Source organism: Callithrix jacchus, chromosome 2 (genome assembly GCF_049354715.1).
Source record: "Callithrix jacchus isolate 240 chromosome 2, calJac240_pri, whole genome shotgun sequence".
NCBI lineage: Eukaryota > Metazoa > Chordata > Mammalia > Primates > Cebidae > Callithrix > Callithrix jacchus.
The window spans coordinates 117,016,181-117,037,913 of NC_133503.1; the positions used below are offsets into that span (position 1 = coordinate 117,016,181).

The 21,733-nt window shown below is 39.7% G+C and overlaps 1 protein-coding gene and 1 pseudogene across 30 annotated transcripts in view; both read left to right on the forward strand.

The window, feature by feature from the left end:
- Positions 1-21,733, forward strand: part of ARB2A (ARB2 cotranscriptional regulator A) — a 513,783-nt gene that overhangs the window by 487,441 nt on the left and 4,609 nt on the right. For 3 of the 29 annotated variants that reach the window (XM_078365173.1, XM_054252596.2, XM_078365182.1), the window contains one exon: positions 7,079-7,218. The exons of 24 other annotated variants lie outside the window; for them this stretch is intronic. In XM_078365173.1, the coding sequence (XP_078221299.1) occupies positions 7,079-7,203 (125 nt within the window). In that variant the 3' untranslated portion in view covers positions 7,204-7,218. Of the gene's footprint in view, positions 1-7,078; positions 7,219-7,867; positions 9,449-21,733 lie in introns of those variants that run through there. 2 more of the 29 variants (XM_054252602.2, XM_078365188.1) reach the window with 1 other exon arrangement.
- Positions 8,254-9,448, forward strand: LOC144581423 (m7GpppX diphosphatase pseudogene; annotated as a pseudogene). The gene has a single exon (XR_013532235.1). The product of XR_013532235.1 is annotated as a m7GpppX diphosphatase pseudogene (transcript).

The window sequence follows — 21,733 nt, forward strand, 5'->3', positions numbered from 1 at the left end:
ATAACTAATTCTCCAGAAGCTAATGAATCTGTCATAAAGTGACAGGGAACTTTCATGACCAGTAGTCAGCAACTGAAGGACATTACCTGCCAGAGCTAGGTCTTTTTGAAGTGCATCATTAAGAAATCAGTCAACACAGAAAATATAGTAACTTGATGCCAGTTTTATGTTGTTCATAATAATTTTCTTTATGTGATATTTTGTTCATCTCTTTAATTAATTGTATAAATACATTTGAGGCTATTTTGTTTATAGTTTAAGGTTTTCTTAAATTTATAATTGGAAGAAATAAATATAAGAATTACAAAGGAAAAAACAAAAGTGAAATCATTCATACATGATATGGTTGTTTACCTAGGAAATTTGGAATCCACAGATAATTTTTTAGGATGAAAACATAAATTTAGCAAGGTTGCTGGATACAAAATCAATACATTTCTGTATTACAAAAATAAAATGCATTTCTATATGCCAATGACAAGTAGTTAAAATATTTAAAGATCCATTTATAGTAGCACCAACAAATATGCAGCACTGAAAAAAAAAAGCTAAGAGATGTTCATAGATTTGATCAGTCAACATAATAAAGATGTCAATTTTCCCCAAATTGATATATACATTTAACAGAATTCCTGTCAAAATGCCAGGAAGGATTTTTTTATAGATGTAAAATTTTGAAGTCTCAAAGCCGCCCTAACTTCTGACATCAACTGCAAGTATGGGCATCTCTAAGACCACCTTTAGGTTTGGTAATTTGCCAGCACTCATAGAACTCACTGAAAACTATTGCATTCAGTTACAGCTTACTGCAGCGAAAGGATACCAGTTGACATTAGCTAAGGAAGTGTCACATAGGGCATTGTTCAGAAAGTTCCAAGCATGACCTTCCAGTTGTCCTCTCCCAGTTATCATGGACACCTCTGTCTTCTTCCAGCATCAATGTTGAGAATACATAGTATTCCAAATCTGGAAAGTTCATTGGAGGCTTGGCTTTATCCAGAGTTTTTATTTGGATTCGGTTACTTTGACATGTTAACCACCCACAGGGCAAAGTTTAGTCTCCAAACCCTCCAAAGGTCAGGCTGATGCAACGCAGTCCAAAGCGCCAAGTAAACGAAGCCACTCATATCAGGAAGAACATTCCCAGGGCTAAGAGATTACCCCTCAGGAGCTGAGGGCCAAGGCCAGTCCTCTCTCTGGGCAAGGTTAATCCTTGATGGCACAGTGGATATAGACAAAATTATTCTAAATTTCTGTGGAAAGGCAAAGTAACTAGAACACCTAAAACAATTTTTGAAAAGAAGAATAAAATATGAAAAGTTGGTCTACCTAACTTCAAGACTTATTACTGGCAAATGTGCAGAGAAACTGGATTGCTCATAGATTGCTGGAGGGAATATAAAGTGGCACAGTGGATCTGGAAACTGTGTGCCAATTTCTTGAAAAACTAAACATGCAACTAATGTACAACCTAGCAACTGCATTCTTGCATTTATCTCAGAGAAATGAAGCAATGGCGTTTATCCCATAGAAATTAAGATTTATGTTCACACAGAAACCTCCACATGAATGTTTTAGCTGCTTTAATTATAATAGCCAAAAAAACAACAACAAAAAGCTGTAAACTACCCAAATGTCCAAATGTCCTTCAACAGGGGAATGGTTATGGTTAAACAAACTGTGATATATACCATGGAATATTACTCAAGAATAAAAAGGCCTGGAGTGGTGGCTCACACCTGTAATCCAAGCACTTTGGAGGCCAAGGCGGGCGGATCACCTGGAGGAGGAGGAGGAGGAGGAGGAGGAGGAGGAGGAGGAGGAGGAGGAGGAGGAAGAGGAGGAGGAGGAGGAGGAGGGGGAGGGGGAGGAGGGGGGGAGGAGGAGGAGGAGGAGGGGGAGGGGGAGGAGGGGGGGAGGAGGACAGAAGAAGAAAAAGAAGCAAACTGTTGACACAGAATAACCTAGGTAAATCTTCATAGAATTAAGCTGGATTAAAAAAAAGTCAATTCCAAAAGGTTACATGCTGTATGATTTCATTTATACAGCATTCTTAAAAATTACAAAACTGGGCCGGGAACGGTGACTCAAGCCTGTAATCCCAGCACTTTGGGAGGCCGAGGCGGGTGGATCACGAGGTCAACGGATCGAGACCAACCTGGTCAACATGGTGAAACCCCGTCTCTACTAAAATTACAAAAAAAATTAGCTGGGCACGGTGGTGCGTGCCTGTAATCCCATCTGCTCGGGAGGCTGAGGCAGGAGAATTGCCTGAACCCAGGAGGCGGAGATTGCGGTGAGCCGAGATTGCGCCATTGCACTCCAGCCTGGGTAACAAGAGCGAAACTCCGTCTCAAAAAAAAAAAAATTACAAAACTGTAGAAATGGAAAAAAGATTAGTGGTTGCCCAGGGTTAAGGAGGGAAGTTGGAGGAAGGAAGTAGGGGTGGCTATAAAATGGCAGTATATGACAAATCTTTGTGGTGTTGGAAATGTTCTGTATCTTCACTGACATTGTCAATGTCACAATTGTCATATTGTACTGTGGCTTCACAAGATGTTACCATTGCGGAAATGATAAAAGTAACACAATACCTCTCAGTTATTTCATAAAACTATATGAATCTACATTATCTCAAAAAGTATAATCATAAATAGATGAATTAATGAATAAATGAGTCTAATATATGAAATGCAAATCCTCTATGGACAAAATGATAAAACTTTATTAAAGGCATTAAAGAAGACCTAAATAAATGGCAAGACATATCATGGGTTGATTGGAAAACTCAGTGTCTTAGTCCATTCAGGCTGCTATAACAGATTGTGATAGACTGGGTGGCTTATAAACCACAGAAATTTATTTCCTGGCCAGGCATGGTGGCTCATGCCTGTAATCTCTGCACTTTGGGAGGCCAAGGCTGGCAGATTACGAAGTCAAGAGTTCAAGACCAGCCTGGCCAACGTGGTGAAACCCCATCTCTACTAAAAATACAAAAATTAGCTGAGCATGGTGGCAAGTGCCTGTAATCCCAGCTACTCGGGAGGCTGAGACAGGAGAATTGCTTGAACCAGGACCCGGGCGGCGAAGGTTGCAGTGAGCTGAGATTGTGCCACTGCGCTCCAGCCTGGGGTACAGAGTGAGACTCTCTTTTAAAAAAAAAATTTATTTCCTACAGTTCTGAAGGCTGGGAAGTCTCAGACCAAGGCACCAGCAGATTCAGTGTCTGAAGAGGGCCTGCTTTCTTTTTCATAGACAGCAGTCTTTTCACTGGGTCTTCACAGGGAGGGAGAGTGAAGGAGATCTCTGGGGTGACTTTTATAAGGGCACTAATTCCTCATAACTTAATCACCTTCCAAAAGCCCCTTCCCTAAATACCACCACATTAGAGATTAAGTTTCAATATATGAATTTTGAGAGGAAACAAACAGTCTATAGCACCAGTATTTTAAATATATTGATTATCCCCAAATTGGTCTATTGTCTTTGGAACAATTCCAAATCATTAAGTGACTGGGTAATCTGTACCACCTATTTCCTTCTCTTTCTAGTGACTACAAACCAAATTTGTGCTTTTGAAAGTCTGTCAAAGCAATAAAAAATTATGCTGTGGATTCAGAAGTTCATATAATAATTTATCCATATATTTAGAACACTAGTAGCTTTGTACATTCATAAGTTTTTACTGCCATTATCTTCTGTAAGCCCTACTTGTTTAACTTCAAAATGGCAATCATCATCAAGTAGCACAAAAACCAAGTTTCTAAGTTTTTAGTAACACTTGTAAGCATAAATTTTATGGTTAATTCTGTTTATGAAACCTATTTATACAACAAACATTTATAAAGCTTCAACTGTGATTTCTGGGATAAATAATTTGGGGGCCTTTTCCTCAATTAATTTGGAGATAAAAGAAGGTATTTCTCATACATTAAATGACTAGTAAAGCACAGCAAGTACATGTTAAGTTAGTATAAACTAGCCAGACACAGTGGCTCAAGCTTGTAATCCCAGCACTTTGAGAGACTGAGGTGGGTGGATCACCTGAGGTCAGGAGCTCGAGACCAGCCTAGCCAACATGGCAAAAACCCATCTCTACTAAAAATACCAAATTAGCTGGGCATGGTGGTGCATGCATGTAATCCCAGCCACTCAAGAGACTGATACAGGGGAATCACTTGAACCTGGGAGGTGGAGGTTGCAGTGAGCTGAGATCGAGCTCACAAGAAAAAAAAAGAAAAGAAAGTGACAAAGAAAAAGTGACAAAGTAGGGTTTTTGCCCTGTTTAACTTTGGCCTTTCATAACCTCTCTGAACTTTAGATTCCTTACCTGTGAAATGAAACCAGTATTATTATTGAAATGAAATTTTATTTAGAATCTTATCTTTACTGTTTTATATTTGATATATTCCCATCTGCATTCAAAGTTGGGCCAAGTCAACTACATCTTGGGAATATAAGCTCATGAACAGTTAAAGTTTGACTTTCTGTGAGTTCTCAGTGCTGACACTAAAACTGTTTGATGCTAGTAAAATGTATTTACTAATAAGCACAACATTTTAGCTAAAGAGATCTGGAAGATACTTTGAGTATTTGTCAGTGTTTATCAACTAGTTGTTAATGGACTATGGCTACCTGAGTCAACCTCATCAGTTTGTTGGAAAAGGCAAGAAATATATTCTACTTTCTTTAGCATTAATTATGGAGTATTCAACTGTCTCCATTTTAGAGGAATTTCTTTCTTAACTCTGAGAGCTAGCATACATGTTAATATAAGGTAGATTTGCGACCAATCATGATGGGTCATGCCTGTAATCCCAGCACTTTGGGAGGCCAAGATGGGCAGATGACTTGAGCCCAGGAGTTCAAGACCAGCCTGGGCAACATGGCAAAACCCCATCTCTACAATCGTACTACATGGGAGGCTGAGTTGGGAGAATTTCTTGAATCTTGGAGGCAGAGGCTGCAGTGAGCCGTGATTGTGCCACTATACTCCAGCCTGGGTGACAGAGCAATACGCTGTCTCAGATATATATAGACAGGGTAGATTTATCAGCCTGTGTTGAAGATACATCTGACCCCTGCCTTCAAAAACATGATTATAGTAATCTCATCTCTGATTGGACTTTAGAATCAAAAGAATCACAGGTATCTACTCCCTGAGATTTACCTTTAGCAGTGTGGGCCTGGGCATTGCTTTATAATTTTAAAGACACATAAGCTAATACAGAAACGCAAGACAGAATGTGTTGAGTAAAGATGCTTAGTAAAGGGAGAGGTATTAAGAATTTGAAAAGTCTTAAGGAATGTCCATTGAACTGGGCCTGACAGGTTAGGGGATATTTATACAAGGACAGTTGAGGTTATGACAAACCTAGAAAAGGAGGCTGGAGCCAGAGACTAGAAGGCCTTAAAACTAATTAAGGAATTTCTACCTAATTTTATATAATGAGGAACCATTGGATATTTTGAAGCATAGAAAGAGGTATGTGACACAAACGATACCTTAGAATTTTTCATTTGGTAGCAGGGCACAGGATCAAAGGGGAAAGAATGCAAGTAAAATCAGTTAGAAGGGATTTCTGAACTCTAAATGATCTACCATTAAATCTAGATCACTCTAGATTGCACAGGGAATGGAAAAGAAGAACAAACTTTCGTGAGGTTTAATTGTCAGAATTTATTAACTGATTGGATCAGGAGGCAGCAAACAAGAGAGAGAAAAATAAAAGATGACTCAGGCTGTGAGGTAGAGTAGCTAAGAGAATACTCTGACCATTTGTAGAAATTAAGAACTTCGGTAGAAGAGCCTGCCTGGAGAGTAAGCCCACCAGTTACCTCTGGACTGATTGCAGAAATGACATACTATGACAGTGTATTCCCCATCCCAATGCCTTACCACCACACACAACAGTCCTTCTAAGGGTTGAGAAACCAGAGACATCAGAGTATATGACAGATGCAGAATTGTTAGCAAAATATTATTTCTAGTTCAACTCCATTTTTTAATTTACTACTTTCAAATACTGTTTTACTGGGGTCTCTTTCAATTCCTACTGCATATTACTATTAGTACAAGATTGATTTTATTACTTATATGTGAATTAGCAGTAACTGAATTTTTGTACTCTGAACTGTGTAAAAGAGAGTCCCAGAGAATGCTCTAGAGGCAGGATGAATTGGTAAATGCAGTCAGGAAGGGTTACATTCATCCTTCTGACTCTCCATAACCCATTCTCCACATATCAGCCAGTGTACTGTTAAAACACTACTTCGTTTATATTTCTTCCCTGCTTAAAACCCTGTAAACAGATCACCCAATGAAGTTAGAATAAAACCCTTCACTATGACTTGCAAGATCTCACATGGCCTAGAGGCTGCCCATCTCTCTGAGTCATCTTACACCACTTTCCACTCACCCACCATGTTTCAGTCATGCTAACCTTTGAGTTCCTCAATGACAACCTCTTTCCTTCTAGAGCCCCTGCACTTGTTCTTCCACAACTCTGCCTAAAGCACTCTGCCCACAGACTTTCACCTGCCTCTCTGTTGCTATTCAGGTCTCAGGTCAAAAGTGTTCTTCACCCAATTGAAACTGATGGCCTTCTTTCTCCTTCCCACCTCATCTCCCCTTTCATTCTCTTCACATCCCCTATTGGGTTTTCTTCCTAGTACTTCTGACTCTCTGAAGTTAGCATATTCATTGGTTTATTTTTTATTTGTTGTCATTTCCCACTAACAAGTGTTTAGAGACTTTATATTCCCTCTTACCACTGCATCCTCAACACCGAGAAACAGTACCTGGCATACAATGAATGCATGTACGAACTAATCACAGGAATTCTGAGAAGACTGTCTCTCCACAATTGAGAAAGGAGGAGGGCCACAGAAGATGTGGATATTTGAACTAGTAAATTCACATTTGTTTTGTTTTGAAATGGGAGCATTTTGCAATTCATTCTCTGTCTCATTCTTCCCTGCCCTAGCTTTCTCTCTCATTCTCTCTCTCTCTCTCTCTCTCTCTCTCTCTCTCTCTCTCTCTCTCTCTCTCTCTCTCTCTCTCATCTCAAACTGGCAGCCACAAGTAACCAGTTAGGCAGAGAGAGTGTAAGCTGGGAGGAGAAGCCTGACAACATATCTGTAAGTTGTACCAGCCCTTTTCAACAGTGTTATTTTACAGTGAAAGAACTTGGGACCCAGTAAAGCTCTTTGCTAAGTGTGCTGGAATATTAGAATCAAAAACTTTTTCTTAGGGAAATAAGTACTTTGTGATTCTTTGCATTCCTTTGTTTACTTCTATGCTGATTTACATTCCTTTACTAAAGTTATTTTTGAAAATGACAAAGGAAAACTGGAAAGGGGGGCTTTGTCCACACTTGAGCTGAAGTTTTAATGGGAAACAATGTAACCCTGGAGGCAAAACTTTATGGCAACAGTGAGAGTAGTATCTGCAATAAGACAACAGTTAAAACCAAATAAAACTTTTTTTTTAAAACAGAGTGTCACTCTGTCACCAGGAGGGAGTGCAGTGGTGCCATCTCAGCTCACTGCAACCTCCGCCTCCTGGGTTCGAGCGATTCTCCTGCCTCTATTTCCCAAGTAGCTGGGACTACAGGCGTGTGCCACCACACCCGGCTAATTTTTTGTATTTTTGGTAGAGATGGGGTTTCACCGTGTTAGCCAGGATGGTCTCCATCTCCTGACCTCATGATCTGCCAGCCTCAGCCTCCCAAAGTGCTGGGATTACAGGCGTGAGCAACCACACCTGGCCCAAATAAAATTTGGCCCAAATATATTTCTATAACAGCTGTCTAGATTTTATAGGCAATTGAAGTAACAAAAATTCATTCATTTTTTTATTGTCTAGGAAAAGGCTGATTAGAGAAACAAGACAAGGTTCAAAGTCAGAGACCCACAGCAAGGCAGGCTATCTACTGCACCTCAAGAATAAAGTATGGCCTCGCGTGGTGGCTCACAACTGTAATCCCAGCACTTTAGGAAGTCGAGGCAGGTGTTTGAGACCAGCCTGGCCAACATGGAGAAACACTGTCTCTACTGAAAATACAAAAATTAGCCAGGCATGGTGGTGCACACCTATATTCCCAACTGCTTGGGAGGCTGAGGCAGGAGGATTGCTTGGACCTGGGAGGTCGAGGCTGCAGTGAGCTGAGATCATGCCATTGCACTCCAGGCTGGGTAACAAAGTAAGACCCTGTCTTAAAAAAAAAAGAAAAAGACTGCCTCCCCAACAGCATGGCGGACGCAGCGCCTCAACCCAGCAAGAGAAAGTGCAAGCTGGACATGGAGGAGGCGCACGCTGCCAGCACAGAGGAAAAGGAGGCAGGTGTTGGAAATGGTACCTGTGCTCCTGTCTGCTTACCATTCTCTGGCTTCAGAGCCCAGAAAGTGCTGAGGGAGTCTGCATGGGACAAAATCATTTTCCTACAAGGAAAAGTGAATGAGGCCTCTGGAGATGGGGATGGAGAGGATGCCATTGTGATCCTGGAGAGGTCAACATTTCAGGTGGGACACGTGGCTCGGCTCCTGACAGGCAGCCCTGAGCTCCAGTTGCAGTTCTCCAATGATATCTACAGTACCTATCATTTTTTCCCTCCAAGACAACTGAGTGATGTGAAGATGATGTGGTTTACCCCGCCACAGAGAAACACCTGCAGAAATACCTGCGCCAGGACCTCCACCTGATCTGAGAGACAGGAGATGACTACAGGAACATTACTTTACCTCCCCTGGAGTCCCAGAGCCTCAGCATCCAGTGAGTATATAACTTTCTCGACAAGAAGGCTGAAGTGGACTGGATTGTTTTTGAGAACCCAGATCCCTCTGACAGGTTTGTCCTCATCCCTGACCTCAAGTGGAACCAACAGCAGCTCGATGACCTGTACTTGATCGCCATCTGCCATCGCCGGGGCATCAGATCCCTATGCGACCTTACTCCAGAGCACCTGCTGCTGCTCAGGAACATCCTTCACCAGGGCAGGAAGCCATCATGCAGCGCTACCAGATGACGGGAGACCATCTGCGAGTATACCTGCACTACCTGCCCTCTTACTACCGCCTGCATGTGCACTTCACCACCTTGGGCTTCGAGGCCCCAGCTCAGGTTTGGAGCGAGCACATCTGCTGGCTGAGGTGATTGAGAACCTGGAGTGTGACCCCAAGTGCTACCAGCAGCACACACTCACCTTCACCCTCAGGGCTGACGACCCTGCACTCAAGCTCCTGCAGGAGGCTCAGCAAAGCTGAAGCCCATCGACGATAGACATGCCCATCGATGATAGACTGGACAGGGAAAATGTGGCACATATACACCGTAGAATACTCTGCAGCCATCGATGATAATTCACTTATCTCCAAGTGAATTTTCCAAAAATGTGTTTTGTACCAGCTTATTCCTAGTGAATAAAGCAGTGCACTTAAAAAAGGAAAAGGACTAAGTTTACTTCCCAGAGTTATGTCCCTGGGCTCAATGATTCTCACACCTCAGCCTCCAAGTAGCTGGGACTACAGGTGCATACCACCACACCTAGCTATTTTTGTATTTTTGGTAGAGAGGACATTTTGCCATGTTCACCAGGCTGGCCTCCAACTCCAGAGTTCAGGAGATTCATCCCACCTCAGCCTCTCAAAGTGCTAGGATTACAGGCCCTGCACCTGGCTTCCCTGAGTATTTTTTTTTAATGTAGATATATATATTTTTTAATTTCATTTTAGGTTTTGGGGTACATGTGAAGAACATGTAAAATTGTTGCATGGTACACACATGGCAGTGTGGTTTGCTGCCTTCCTCCCCATCACCTATATCTGGCATTTCTGCCCATGTTATCCCTCCCCAACTCCCCACCCGCTCCTATCCCTCCCCGAGTTCCCCCCCCCCACAGACCCCAGTGTGTGATGCTCCCCTCCCTGTGTCCTCATTGCTCAACACCCATCTGTGAGTGAGAACATGTGGTGTTTGATTTTCTGTCCTTGTGTCAGTTTGCTGAGAATGATGGTTTCCACATCTGTGTCCCTACAAAGGACATGAACCCATTGTTTATAATGACTGCAGAGTATTCCATGATGTATATGTGCCACATTTTCCCTGTCCAGTCTGTCATCAATGGGCATGTTATTTCTTGTTTTCTGCTAGCTTTTGAGTTTTTTTTATCTTGCTCCCATAGCTCTTTCAATTTTGATGATAGGGTGTCGATTTTAGATCTTTCCTTGCTTCTCATGTGGGCATTTATCGCTATAAATTTTCCTCTAGACACTGCTTTAAAGGTGCCCCATAGACTCTGGTATGTTTTGTCTTCGTTCTCGTTGGTTTTGAAGAACATCTTTATTTCTGCCTTCATTTCATTGTTTATCCAGTCAACATTCAGGAGCCAGTTGTTCAGTTTCCATAAAGTTGCACAGTTCTGAGTGAGTTTCTTAATCCTGAGTTCTAATTTGATTGCACTGTGGTCTGAGAGACTATTCCTTATGATTTCTGTTCTTTTGCATTTGCTGAGGAGTGATTTACTTCTAATTATGTAGTCGATTTTAGAGTAGGAGCAATGTGGTGCTAAGAAAAGTGTATATTCTGTGGATTTGGGGTGGAGAGTTCTGTAGATGTCTATTAGGTTTGCTTGGTCCACATCTGAATTCAAGTCCTAGATATCCTTGTTAATTTTCTGTCTGTTTAATCTGTCTAATATCGACAGTGGAGTGTTACAGTCTCCCACTATTATTGTGTGGGAGTTTGTCTCTTTGTAAGTCATTAAGAACTTGCTTTATGTATCTGGGTGCTCCTGTATTGGGTGCGTATATATTTAGGATCATTAACTCTTCTTGTTGCATTGATCCTTTTGCCATTATGTAATGCCATCCTTTGTCTCCTTTGATCTTTGTTGGTTTAAAGTGTATTTTATCACAGACTAGGATTGCAACTCCTGCTTTTTTTTTTCTCTCTCCATTTGCTTGGTAAATCTTCCTCCATCCCTTTATTTTGAGTTTTTATGTGTGTCCTCACACGTGAGATGGGTTTCCTGAATACAGCACACTGATGGGTTTTGACTTTTTATTTGATTTGCTAGTCTGTGTCTTTTGGGGAATTTAGCCCATTTACATCTAAGGTTAATATTATTATGTGTGAATTTGATCCTGCTGTTTTGATGCTAGCTGGTTGTTTTGCCTGTTAGTTGATGTAATTTCTTCATTGTGTCAATGGTCTTTACTATTTGGTACATTTTTGGAGTGGCTGGCACTAGTTGTTCCTTTCTATGTTTAGAGCTTCTTTCAGGAGCTCTTGTAAGGCAGGCCTGGTGGTGATGATTGCTTGTTCATAAAGGATTTTATTTCTCCTTCACTTATGAAGCTTAGTTTGGCTGGATATGAATTCTAGGTTGAAAGTTCTTTTCTTTAAGGATGTTGAATATTGGCCCCCACTCACTTCTGGCTTGTAGGTTTTCTGCTGAGAGATACACTGTGAGTCTGATGTGGTTCCCTTTGTGGGGAACCCTACCTTTCTCTCTGACTGCCCTTAGCATTTTTTCCTTCATTTCAACCCTGGTGAATCTGACAATTATGTGCCTTGAGGTTGCTCTTCTTGAGGAATATCTTTGTGGTGCTCTCTATATTTCCTGGACTTGAATGTTGGCCTGCCTTGCTAGGTTGGGGAAGTTCTCCTGGATAATATCCTGAAGAGTGTTTTCCAGCTCGGATTCATTCTCTCTGTCACATTCAGGTACACCTATCAAACATAGATTAGGTCTTTTCACACAATCCCATATTTCTTGGAGGCTTTATTCATTTCTTTTCACTCTTTTTTCTCTAACCTTGCCTTCTCATTTTATTTCATTAAGTTGATCTTCAATCTCTGATCTCCTTTCTTCTGCTTGGTCTATTCGGCTACTGAAACTTGTGTATCCTTCACGAAGTTCTCTTGTTGTGTTTTTCAGCTCCATCAGGTTATTTATATTCTTCTCTAAGCTGTTTCTTATCATTAGCACTTCGTCTAACCTTTTTTCAAGGTTCTTAGTTTCTTTTCATTGGATTAGAACATGTTTTTCTAGCTCAGAGAAGTTTGTTATTACCCACCTTCTGAAGCCTATTTCTGTCAATTCATCAGACTCATTCTCCATCCAGCTTGTTCCCTTCCTGGTATGAAGTTGTGATCCCTTGGAGGAGGAGAGGCATTCTGGTTTTTGGTGTTTTCACCCAAAGATGTTTTCTTCCCATCTTTGTGGATTTTTCTATCTGTGGTCTTTTTAGTCGGTGACTTTCGGATAGGATCTCTGAGTGGACATCCTTTTTGTTGATGTTGAAGTTCTTTCTTTCTGTTTTTTAGTTTTCCTTCTAATAGTCAGGCCCCATTGCTGTAGGCCTGCTAGAGGTCCACTCCAGATCCTGCTTGCCTGGGGATCATCCACGGGGGCTGAAGAACAGTAAGGGTTGCTGCCAGTTTCTTCTTCTGTTATCTTCCTCCCAGAAGGATACCCACCAGATGTCAGCCTGAGCTCTCCTTTACGAGATGTCTCTTTGTATATACAGGGGTAAGGGAGCTCCTTGAGGAGACAGTCTGTCCCTTATAGGAGCTCAAGTTGCTGAGCTGGGAGCTCCATTGTTCCATTCAGAGCTCTGGGCTGGTAGGTTTCAGTTTGCTGCAGTGGAACTCATGAACCCCTTTTTCCCCAGGTGCTCTGTCCTGGGAAGGCGCAGCTTTATTTATAAGTTCCTGACATGCTGCTGCCTTTTTTCAGAGATGCCCTTCTCAGCAAGGTGGTAGTCTAGCCACAGTCTGCCAGCAGAGGTGTTAATGAGCTGCTGTGGGCACTGCTTAGCTGCTGTGTGAACTTCCTGTTAGGACTGCCTCAGTAATGGTGGTCTGCCTCAGTAATGGCTGACGCCCTTCCCCCCACCAAGCTGGACTGTGCTGGTTCAGCTGCACTTGCTGTGAAACTCTCAATCCAGAGCATTTCAGATTGCTGATCTTTGTGGGGAGTGGGACCCACTGAGCCAGATCAGCTGGCTCCCTGTTTCAGCCCCCCCTTTTTTTTTCAGTTGAATGGGTGGCTCTGTCTCCCAGGCTTTCCAGGCACCTGTTGAAACAGCTGCCTGGATTTGTGCAAGTTTTTGTGTGGAGACCCACGGCGCCAGCTGAAACAGCCGTGCTAGAAACTCTTGGCACTTTTCAGCCTGGGAACCTCCTGGTCTGTGGGAAATAAAAACTCATTTGGAAATGCGGTGATCACTCACCCTCTGCTTTTTTCTCACTGGGAACTGCACCCCACAGCTGTTCCTATTCCACCATCTTGGATCTCCCTCCCTAAGTCTTAAATTGCCCCAAGTTTTACTGCACCCCTGCTTCTCTTGTACCAACCGTACGCTTCATCAGATGAGAAGTACTTGGCGGAAAAGGAGCTAGAGGAAATGATAGGTTGTGCCAAAAGCTGCAAAAGACCCAGAAGTCTCCACTGCTGATTATGTGTCTTTCAGCTTATTATCTTTGGTCAAACTTGACTTCTTGCCTTTACAGTTGCAACACAATCTCAGCATTAAAGGGCTTGCAGCTCTGTTGGCAATGGAAAGAGACTTGCTTGTATCTTACACAGGTGATTCAACAAGACATTGCAACATGTTTTCTAAGCTTCACTTGGCATTTTCCTTACACAAGCTCGGTGCACACCCTTCCCTGTCCCATTCACTACTCCCAGTGTGGCTGGCTCCTACTTGTCCTTTTAACTGGGAGGATATCCATTAGAAGCCCTTCTCTTTTCAAATATAAGTAACTGTGTATTTCATTTTTGCAAAAAGAATATTGTTCTCAGAAGCTGTAGAATTCATTTTTAAATAAATTTTAGTAGTTATATTGTATTTCTTTTTAGAAGGCACATTATTTTTCAGTGCTCTGATATTTCTCTGATTCTTTATAGCTTTCTAAAAATAACTGCTGGTAAGCTCATAAGTTCATTAGTTAATCCCACTGGGACTCAATAATGCATATTACAAACCTACTGATTTTCATATATTAGATTTTCTCAAGAATTCCCTTACCTGTTATTATCAACATAGCTATATCGACAAGGTCTTCATTACTTCCTAATTGCCCATACTTCTTTTTCTTATTAAAGATCAATTTTTTAAATCAAGCCTTGTCATTTTGAAAATATCATAGAAATATCCTGTTAATATTAATGTGTTTCATATTTTTCTATTTTCCTGCCTCTTCTATCATGACAATTTACAAAGTTTATTCTTTACCATTTTCTTTAAAAATGTATTCTTTTGTGGGAGACAGGGTGAGAGGGTATGGGCACATGTTTGGGTTTTTTCTCCCTGAAACAAAGATATAAAGAAATGATCTCTCACATGCAAAGATGAACAATTGATATTCCCTATTCTAAGCCAAACCCTAGGGTGTAAATTATGTGTAGATTGTCAGAATTACAGTCATACCTTGTTTTATTGATCTTCACTTTATCACACTGTGCAGATATTGCACTCTTTACAAATTGAAGATTTGCAGCAACCCTGTGTCAAGCAAGTCTGTTAACAGCCATTTCAAAAAAAAGAAAATCAGCATGTGCTCACTTTATGTCTCTATGTCACATTTTTGCAATTCTTACACTGTTTCAGACCTTTTCTTTGTTTTTATATCTGTTGTAATTATATGCGGTCTTTGATGTTAATATTATAATTATTTTGGCGCACCAAGAATCATGCCCATAGAAGACAGCAAAGTTGTTTGATAACTGTAGTGTATCATTGGACTGCGAAGTTGTTTGATAACTGTAGTGTATCATTGTACTGGCCATCCTCCTGTCTCTCACCCTCTCCTCAGGCCTCCCTATTCCATGAGACATAATGTTAAAATTAGGCCAATTCATAACCAAACAATGGCCTCTTGATTAAGCTTAGTGAGGAAGGAGGGTCAAAAGCCAAGACAGGCTGAAAGCTAGGCCTCTTGCAAAACAGTTGACAAAGTTGTGAATGCAAGGAAAAAGTTTTTGAAGGAAATTAAAAGTGCTATCCCAGTGAATACTGAATGATAAGAAAGCAAAACAATCTTATTGCTCATCTGTAGAAAGTTTGAGTGGTCTGCATAGAAGATCAAACAAGCCGTAACATTCCCTTAAGCCAAAGCTTAATCCAGAACAAGGCCCCCACTTTCTTCAGTTCTGTGAAGGCTGAGAGGTGAGAAAGCTCCAGAAGAAAAGTTGGAAGCTAGCAGAGGTTGATTCATGAGATTTAAGGAAAGAAGCCATCTCCAGAACATAAAATTAAAAGGTGAAGCAGCAAGTACTGCTATATAAACTGTAGCATGTTATCCAGAAGATCTAGCTTAGACTATTGATGAAAGCAGCTACACTAAACAACAGATTTTCAATGTAGATGAATCATCTATTGGAAGAAGATGCCATCTAGGACCTTCATAGCTAAAGAAAATAAGTTAATGCCTGACTCCAAAGCTTCAAAGGACAGGTAACTCTCTTCTTAGGGGCTAATGAAGCTGATGATTTTAAGTTGAAGCTAATACTCATTTACCACTTTAAAAATCCTAGGGCCTTAAAAGTTATGCTACATCTACTGTGCCTGCACTCTGTAAGTGGAACAACAGAGTCTAGCTGACAGCACATTTGTTTACAGCATAGGGTAGCATATTTTAAGCCCACTGTTGAGACCTACTGCTCAGGAAAAAAAAAATCCTTTCAAAATATTATCACTCCTTGATAGTACACTTGGTTACCCAAGAGTTCTGATGGAGAGGTACAAGAAAATTCATGTTGTTTTCATTCCTGGTAACACAACATCTACTCTGCAGCCCATGGCCCAAGGAGTAGTTTCAACTTTCAGATCTCATTATTTAAGAAATACATTTTATAAGGCTGTAGCTGCCAGAGATAATGATTCCTCTGATGGATCTCAGTACAGTTAATTGAGAGCCTTCTGGAAAAGATTCACCATTCTAGCTTCCATTAAGAACATTTGTGATTCATGGGAGGAGGTCAGAATATCAATATGAACAACAGTTTGGAAGAAGTTGATTCCAGCACTCATGGATGAACCTCTTTGAGGGATTCAAGATTTCATTAAAGGAAGTAAACTGCAGGTGTGGTAGAAAAAGCAAAAGAACCAGAATTAGAATTGGAGCCTGACAATGTGGCTGAATTGCTGCAATCTCATGATCAAACTTTAAGAGGTGAGCTGTTTCTTATGGATGAGCAAAGAATGTGGTTTCTTGAGATGAAATGTACTCCTAGTGAAGGTGCTGTAAACATTGTTGAAATGACAACAAAGAATTTTGAATATTGCATAAACTTAGTTGATAAAACAGTAGCAAGGTTTGAAAGGATGACTTCAATTTTGAAAGAAGTTCTACTGTTGATAAAATGCTGTCAAACATTACATGCTACAGAGAACTCTTTCATTAAAGGCTCAATCAATGCAGCAAACTATGTCATTGTCTTATTTTAAGAAATTACCACAACCACCTTGATCTTTAGCAAGGACCGCTCTGATCAGTCAGCAGTCATCAACATGGAGGCAAGACCTTCCACCAGCAAAACAATTGCAGCTTGCTAAAGATTCATATGATTAGCATTTTTGGCAATAAAAATTTGGCAATAAAAGCATGTTTTAATGCAGGTATATACAGTGTCTTTTTAGACATATGCTTTTGCATACTTAGTAGACTGCAGCATAGTGTAAACATAACTTTTATATCCACTGTGAAACCAAAAAATGTATGATTCACCAAATTACGCTGTTTGCTTTATTGAGGAGGGAGTGTGTAATCAAACCCACAATATCTTCAAGGTATGCCTGTATTCTATTACCTTTTGGTCTAGGACCATGTACGATAAAGTGACTAGCAATAATTACAAGAGTGAATGGCAGATGAAGAAATTCTTCTAAATTATCTTTTTGGTGATAAGTTACTCTACACTCAGATTGTTCTTCAGTCTGTTTACCAGTAAACCTTACCTCTGGCAAATCTAATCAGTATGTGTGTGTGTGATATCCTTTGAAGAATGATTATTTGCTTTACCAGAAAATCATTCACTTTATTAAGGGATTAACTGAGGTAAAACAGCCCATGTCTTCACTTAAAAATAGATTTCATTAACAGAAATTATATTCCCATATAACTTTTTAAGACATCTACTGCATAAAATGAGGTACAGCTACAGAATAATATACATCTGCCAAAGAAAACATCAGGATTTGGGCTGCTAACTCAGTAGCATATTTTTATATACTTTTTTCCCCTATCCCCACAAAAATACTTATAAGCACTAAGATCAAGTAAAGAGGAATGTGGGCAGGGTTGATTTATAAGAAACACTTGAATCAGAGTCATTCATAGACAGAAGTAAGGGGCATAGATAAGAAAGAAGATATAGTAATGTTTTTATCTCTCTTGTCCTATTCTTTGCTATTCCACTCTCAGTACTGTTTTCAACCATTTTTTCTAAATACTATTGCATGAATATAGCCTCCCTCTTTGTCAGTTCCATTACAATGCACTGTTTCTTAAATATGTAGTCTTTTGGGAAAACAAATGACATGTTTTAGCAGTTTGATCTTTCTCATCTGATTTATAGTCTCATTCTTGATTCTTAAAGTTTCTAATCCTTTTGACCACTTGGCTTCATTCCTTTGAAATTTGCTACACAATCATTTTTTAAAACAAGTGATAAGTCAAGGATAAATATTCAGGATGGTATTTTAATTGGAAGATCCTCTGCCCTTTGGCCATTTCACAATGAATAACATCATTGACAAACGGCATTTGTGGAAGAAACATAAGAAAAATGAAAAATAAGTATTTTATACTGTGTACAAGGATAAAAGAGATAGCTAGAGTAGGGTTCAGATTATTGGCAGAATTAATCTCTAATGTAGTAAGAAAGAATTAAACATTCATTTTTATTTAAGCTGACCTTTGATTACCTATTATAACAAATGTTATGCAGTGCTTTTACTATCCTGAAATAAATTCTACAGGTAACATAATATCTAACCTGCTTATGAGACTGTTAAATCTTTGTAATGCTCTCGTTAACATGTAGAAGGAATAAAAGTAATTCATAATAAAAATAATATGTATTTCAATATTTAAAGTGCTCAGGTATATCTACATGGAAAGACATAATGAAGTAGTCAGATACTTGGTCCTATACATGGAATCATCTTGAATTTGACAGCTACAAATGTGGGCTGATACAGGTATGCTTATTGGCAACTCAAGTACCATAGACATGGTGCCATCAGTCACAAGATTTTCTTCATAGGGTAAACCACTCTTGGTAAGATTCTGAAAAATATGAAATGCACAACTCTTTCAACTTATGTGGTAGTTGTATTCCCAGAAAAGTCAGTGTATATTAAAATCATGCAAAAAGTATTTTAAATTATCTGTAAAACATTTCAATTCTAATCCATATAATTATAAACAGGTTTTCAACTACATGAATAGCTGCTGAACATTTGAAAATCATGTGGGATGCAGAACAATTCTGTACCACCTTGCAAATTACAGGATATCCACTATCCTTGACCTTCTCCCAATAAATGCCAATAACACCTTCCAGTCATCTTGACCACCAAAAATATCCCTACAAATTTCCAAAATGCTTCCAGAGGCCATTATTATCTCCATTAAGAACCACTGATTGAAACTGAGCAAAGGTTTTTTTTTTTTTATAATGAAGCACTACGATCTTTTATATTTTAATTTCTTTTTTTTTTTTTTTTTGAGACAGAGTCTCGCTCTGTTGCCCAGGCTGGAGTGCAGTGGCACAATCTTGGCTGACGGCAACCTCCGCCTCCTGAGTTCAAGCGACTCCCCTGCCTCAGTCTCCTGAGTAGCTGAGATTACAGGCATATGCCACCATACCAGGCTAATTTTTGTATTTTTAGTAGGGACAAGATTTCAACATGTTGGTCAGGATAGTCTCAAACTCCTTACCTTGTGACCTGCCCACCTCGGCCTCCCATAGTGCTAGGATTACAGGCATGGGCCACCGTGCCTGGCTACATTTTACTTTTATTTATTTATTTTTTCTTCTTTTTTTAAATTGTATTTTAGGTTTTGGGGTACATGTGAAGAACATGCAAGATAGTTGCATAGGTACACACGTGACAGTGTGATTTGCTGCCTTTCTCCCCTTCACCTATATCTGGCATTTTTCCCCATGCTATCTCTCCCCAACTCCCCATACATTTTACTTTTATACTGAATTGATTTCATAGACTAGGAAACTGAATTTACACCAAAGGTGAATTATCTAGTTAAACCAAGCCTACCATTCAAAAATGATACCAAAATCATTCCTCAAGAACTTGACAGATATTTAATGTGGAAAAACCTTTTACTCCTTATATTTTGTGAACCTCTCTAAATTAGGAAAAGTATGGGTTTGAAAAGTGGAAACTTTTGATAAGGGTAAAGTAGTGGTAGTGAAAAGACTAGGCCCTGACTATAAAACCATGTTTATCTCCTTCAAATAACAAGGATAGTACCAAATAAACTAGTTTCCCTGTGACTTCTACATCATTGCATTTTATTAATAAATGGCTGCTTTTATGATTAACCTAAACTTCCACCTTTTGTATCCTTTTATGAACAGATAATGTAACGGTCTAGAGTTTCTGTACTGTTGGAATAAAAAGCACCCAACTTAATGTCCCCTAAAGTGATGCATTTTTTTAAGTACTAGACACCTGCTCTCAAAAGTTTCCATTCACTGAGCATTGTTGTGGATAGTTTCATACTGATTTGTAAATATTTTCATTGAACTTTGGCCCTAAATTTTTGAAAATGGTGTCCAAACATATTCTTGAAATGTATATCTGCAGTCCCAGATAGATGTGCAGTTATTCAACCTCCAAATGATATTTTTAAAATTATTACAAGTCTACTTACAAAAATTTAGAAAAGATATTTTTGTATTACATATTCATGTTATCATTCCTTAGTTTAGGGAGAATTCTCTCCCCTCCACCCCATTCTCTGTAATTCAGTTGCTAACCTACCTTATTACCTTTATTCCTAGCAATTTCCCTTCCTCTGACAGAAGCACACATTCTCATTATTTGTATTCTTAAATTATAAGAATAAATGTTGAGAGCCAGTGCAAATATTCAGTTATCTCTGGGACTCTTGTCTTTTCAGTCCAGGACTGATCAAGCAGAGAGTCATCAAAAGCTAAAACTAAAAAAAGCTTTTGTAGTGATTTTATCACCAGGGAAATCTGTTCATCCTTCAGAAGGACTGTCACCAGTAAAGAAGAAATAAAGGAGTTAAAATTGCTTCAGACCATTGACTCCTTAGGTCCCTCTAGATTCATAGATTGAATTGGTTTTCAAGGGGTGGGAGGAATTATGAGGGGAATTCCCTGAGAAAGCTTACAAATTGATCATAGCCTTGGTAACACTAGTAGGTGTAAGTGTGATCACTGTGGGGGAAATGCCAAATGCGGCTGGAAGCTTGGGAAATGGGAAGGAAAGGAGACAATTAACACCTTTTTTTTTGCTTATTGTATTTGGAGGTGGGTGTTGCCATATAGTATGTATCTGAGAATGGTATTTCAAAAGGAATTAGAATTGATTTTAAAATATCTTACAAGTGCAACTGAGTAGTTATTACTGAAGTGAAACTAGGGTTGCAAACACTGTAGAATACACACACATTTGATAAACCTATCCAGAAACTACTCCTCCTAGATATACCCACAAATATCATTTAACGTAGGCATGTCTGAGCATATGTAGAACTGCTCACTTAGGTTTGGAAAATATAAATACTTCCAAATTCAAGAGAATCCTTTAAGATTGTCATTTGAATAAATCATTAAAAATATAATAATAATATCTAGATGTTATGTTTTATACACCTATTGATGCAGGCAGACGTATATATATAATTTTCCCCCAAGAATTCTATTAAGAATTGTCAAAATCCAGCTAGCACTTGAGGATGTACCAAGATAAACCTACCCTCATCCCTCCTTCCTATTGAATAACAATGAAATTTGCCCAAAATGAGTAAGCAGAAAAAGAAATGACCTCATTTTTAGTCTGAATAAGTAGCATTGGGGGATATGACTTTAATAACGGGTCTTGGTTTCAAATTCAGGTTCATGAGGCCAATCTATAGAGGAAAGGAGGACACAGAGAATCCTCGTCGGGAGGGCACCGATAAAGAGAGGGGTTCTCTAGTAGGGCCAGCTCCCACAGCTAAGTCACAGGCACAGACTGTAGCTTTCTGCTCTCTGGCCACCGCAGCCATAGCATTCTTATTGTTGTAACTCCTAGATTGTGATACTGTCACAAAACTGTTGCTAGGCAACAAATGTGGTTACCAGGTCTCAGCGAATAGCTGAAGGGGAAAGCAAAGTGTTGCACCATTGTAGAGTAACCATAGCAATGACCTACTATTACAGACTAAAGAATTATCATTAACAATGTTAAAGTATCAGACAGAGGCCCTGAATCCCGCGACTTCCAAGCGGTATCTCTCTGCATAATTGAGTAATCTAGGAAGAGATTTCAACTGTTTAAAAGCTAGTCACTTGTTATTTCATGGAAGTCTTTGTAATTATTTTAATTTTTAATTTTAAAAAGTGCTCAGGTATGAAGCCCCTGGTAAAATGCTACATAAGCCATCACAGGCAGTCAAAAATAGATACATGTATTTCCTCATCTGTTCTTATGCCTGCGTCCCTGTTATCTGCTGCCTCTATTAAAC